The 4,319-nt window shown below is 32.4% G+C and overlaps 1 protein-coding gene across 1 annotated transcript; it reads left to right on the top strand.

The window, feature by feature from the left end:
• Positions 1–2,265: 2,265 nt before the first annotated feature.
• On the top strand, positions 2,266–3,490 carry LOC113858982 (wiskott-Aldrich syndrome protein family member 2). The gene has a single exon (XM_027491796.1). It carries the CDS (start codon positions 2,440–2,442, stop codon positions 2,887–2,889), a length of 450 nt encoding a protein of 149 aa, XP_027347597.1. The 5' UTR covers positions 2,266–2,439; the 3' UTR covers positions 2,890–3,490.
• The last annotated feature ends 829 nt before the right edge of the window (positions 3,491–4,319 follow it).

The following is a 4,319-nucleotide window of genomic DNA, read 5'->3' as shown; positions in this document are numbered from 1 at the left end:
TCAACTAATTTGGAATCATGTATTGGTAGCTATAACCACTGTCACACGTCAAATAATATTTTAGGAACAAGAAACTAACCACAGGGCCTTTTCCACCGACACAATAAGATTCAGTAAGACTAAGAGTACCTTACCTAATTCACCTTTAATTTCGTTGACGCTATGATTTTTAACCCAGTGTGTTTTACATAATATTTGAAATTATGTTAGAGTTTATGTTTTACATTTTAATTAATAAATTCACTATTTGAACGTAGATGATTGGTTCAGAATGAAAATGAAAGTATTAGTAATTTTCTATTGTTGTAGCAGCCAACAAAATGAGGCTATGTGACAGAATATGGTGTTTCGGTTATGGGCCACGCGTCTAATCATTCATTCTCATAGGTTATTTTTTCTCCAGCTGTTCTTCAATTTTCTTCTTGCGTATGGAATAGGTTTTGGTGATTTGAATAACACTTCTGAAGTCAGCAAATTGGACACTAGCTTCACTTGCAATCTTGTCCACATGCTCCTCTATGATTCCATTCTTCCACTCCTCAAAACACCCTTGTTTGGTTTAAAATATTATTAATAATATCATATGTGGAATATTTTTAGAAAATTAAAATAACTGTGTTTGTATTTTGTAGCTTCGTTCATAAAATGAAGTTAGACTGAAAGATTTATGACTAGGTCAATCCGAAGAAAGCATATTAATTTTTTTGTGATTAATATATTTTTTTAAAAACATAGAGAGAGAACTGGAATCATAAATTAATCATTTTTTAAAAATAGTTTTGATATTTTTTTTGAAAAAATTGACTAATTAAAAGAAAGTGTACACGAGTATTATTACTAATATTTTTAATGGTATTCATCTGGAGACAAATTGGCTTAACAAGTGACTAATGAACATCATAGCTTAAGAGTGCATCGGGTAGCTAACAAAATAACATGATCTTGGTTACAGGGAGAGAGCCCAAGATTCAATAGAAAAATCAAAGCACATACCTTATAAATTATCTCAAAAAGGATAAAAAGGGAAAGCATCCCTTTTCACTAGGAGAAGTATAGCAAACAAACGCAATCAAAATCAGTAATTACTGTCATTTGAGGTCATCGAGATTTGATGTATTCTCCGAAAGAAGACGCAAATTACTTTCTGGAGGCATAATGGCTGCAATGTTTGCAAAAGATATTAATCATTCAGGGTTAATTCAACTTAACGATTAAGGATGCTGCTTTGCTTGCAAGCATTTTATGCTGCATAAAGTTACTTTTGTTGATTGATAGAAAGATGTACACTTCATAATTTCATACTCTATCCATTATTACTCGCTCAGCAATATGCTAACTCGGGTATTACCCCCGTGTTACTATGTATTATTTGCATCAAAATTTTAAGGATAGAAAAGGGAGCGTGAGCATTTATACTAACTTGGTAATCTTTTTGGGATTGTACTTCAAAATTTAAAATTACATCTATGTTCCTCAAATTAAGAACAAATTCAAGATAGTTTTTTTGGAGGCTCCTTCGTTTCCAGTGGTTCTTTATTTAATTTCTTTTCTTTGGGTTTTGGTCCTGTTGATCCCCCCATAACAAAATTGGGTGTGCCCCATCACTGAAATTATATTAGATCAAAACTTGGAATTAGATGAAATGGTTGAGTGGATTAGTATTTATTATTCAAGGTAAGCCTCGGAATTGAAGTTCATAAATGCAAAGAAATGATTTTAGGATCGTTTCAACTAGCTCAAAAAGGTTTGATTTAAGCATGGATAGTGAACATAAGGTTTTGATTGCTAGAAATTTTATCCCCTAGTCAATGGTCAGGTAGGCATGGTCAAAATATCTTAATTGTACTTCTAATTTCGACGAAAATTTAATTCCACATACATTATTCATACTAGAAGGAGGATAGCAGAAGCCATATGTAGTAAGAGCCTTTTTCCTATCATGTGCAATCATTATTATTATTATTCCTTGCCAACAAAACAATACAAGTTTTTCTTATCCTAATTTTAATTTTTAATAGCCCAAATGAAGGCTTTTTCCATTCCGCAATCCTCAGTTTTCACCAACTCCTCCAAATTGGTTTTTCCTCTATCCAATGAAACGAAATAAACTTTATTAACCAAACCAAACTTCACTTAAGGAGTCTCATTACCATAACAAAATTTCTAATTGCTCTAAAACCCAACTTTGACTTCTCCTAGCTCATAATCACACCCAAGTCGCTATAACTTTACTTTCAATCTTTAGCGTTTTTTTCAATTGTTGAAATATGACAAAACACACGTAGCCATCTAATAAGACCACCCACACATTTCTTCCAACTCACTCGTTCCCTCACCTCGATTCATTCACTCACACCCACTTGGTTCCTTCTTCTCCACCCTTAATTATATTTTTTTTCTTCTTTAGGCTTCCCAATTTTTTTTTCCTTGCATCCAAACATGTCCTCCACTCACCCAAACCCAGCAACATCCACTTTCTTATTACTCTCAATAATACTCCTCTGTTTCCCGGGCAGAACAAAACCCGACAACCCCTGCCCGTACCCATGTTACCCGCCACCCACGGGCAGTGGCATTCCGACAACTCCATCGGGTTCCACAGCGCCACCAGCACCACCACAACAAGTATTCACATACCCTCCTCCACCTTCTGGCTACTACCCCTTTAACCCAACACCACCTTATGGTGGCGGCGGCGGCGGCGGCGGTAGCGGTGGCGGTTTTGGCTCACCACCACCACCGGATCCTATTCTACCATATTTTCCATTCTACTACAGAAAGCCTCCTCATAAGACAGATGATAATTCAGCATCAAGCACTTTGCAGAAATACACAGGAATGATTGCTACTACTAGTTTATTGTCTTGTCTTCTTCTTGTTGTTGTATAACTCTCCCAGAATCTTCATGTAGTGAAACTGTTCTTTCAAATGAAAATTAGTGCATGTTAATTTAATATTAATTTATTTGACTTTGTGTTGGGTTTGAGATATTATTATAATATCTATTGTCGTGGCTGCGAATTTTGTATGTGCATGTAGTTCTTCGGGGGAAGGGGAAAAGCAGAGGAGATACGAAGCAGAGATTATGATTACTAGGATTTTGGACTTGAAGAGATTGTAAAGAGAGAAATAAAAACCAAAAATGGAGCTAGAAGATTTTTCTTGGGGTTCGATGATTTAATTAATTAAATTGTTGTTAATATGAGGGGTTTTTTTGGGTCTTAATGCCATAATTATTAGGATAGTGTCAATACTGTAAGCGTCCCCTGCTTTTTGTAGGGTTGCATGTTGTCCTCCTTTCGTTCTATTTTCCTTGTTCTTAGTTTTATATCAAAAGTTCTTTTTATTTACTTCAGGAGTCGAAAAAGAAGTAGAAAGAGAAGAGAAAGAATAATAGATGTTGTACGTGATGTACTACTGTAAAAGATAGACATACAAAACAGAGTACGAAGTGTGATTTCTTTTATATCAAAAGATCAAGGATACTGTTTGTTGCAAGCACGTTTGGTCTAAGCTTGAGGCTTGAAGTCTCCTAAAAATGAAAGATAAATAAAATCTCTACAAATATATTAATTATTTGTTATTTAAAATAAATATTATTAATTAGTTTATTATAAATAAGTATTTAAAAATTTGTAATTTTTTAAATATTTATGATATCTCTCAAAATAAGACTTTTTATCAAAGAAAATAAGTAAATCTTATAATATTCTATACCTTTATATGGGACAAAAACCTAACTAAGAAAAAATAATATAATATTTTAAAATATATTATCACAACTATCTTACTAAAGTTACCTACAAGCTTTGTAAAAGTCATAGTAGGAAGAGTTCTAGTAAATAAATCTATCAAATTATCACTTGAAAAAAATTGTTACATGTAATAACAAATCAAGTATGTTTTGAATTATAAATCTTAGTCAAATACACTTTTTATTTGCTTCATGCAACACTCATATTTTGTATGTTCGTGACTATTGATCTCATGGATTGCCATAAAATGGCTATGTCATATTTGTTGACATGTCCATCAAACAAGTTTGACAAATATCATATATCTTCCTGTTAGATTTAAGCTATATATATATATATATATATATATATATATATTTAAGTCTTTTTATATTTACACCAAATCTTAACCGTACAAATCAAATTAATTATCTAACGATTAAAAAGTTACATATTGTTTGACCAAAGTAATAAAGTACAAGTGCGTATAAATAGATAATTTTTTAACTATTGGATTATTGATTTGTACGTTTAGGATTTGGTGTAAGTCTGATGTCAATAGATCCTATATATATATATATATAT

The sequence above is a fragment of the Abrus precatorius genome, unplaced genomic scaffold (assembly GCF_003935025.1).
Source record: "Abrus precatorius isolate BTA unplaced genomic scaffold, Abrus_2018 Scaffold2, whole genome shotgun sequence".
NCBI classification, from domain to species: Eukaryota; Viridiplantae; Streptophyta; class Magnoliopsida; order Fabales; family Fabaceae; genus Abrus; species Abrus precatorius.
Note: the sequence above shows the minus strand (reverse complement) of the source record. Positions and strands in the feature narration are given on the sequence as shown.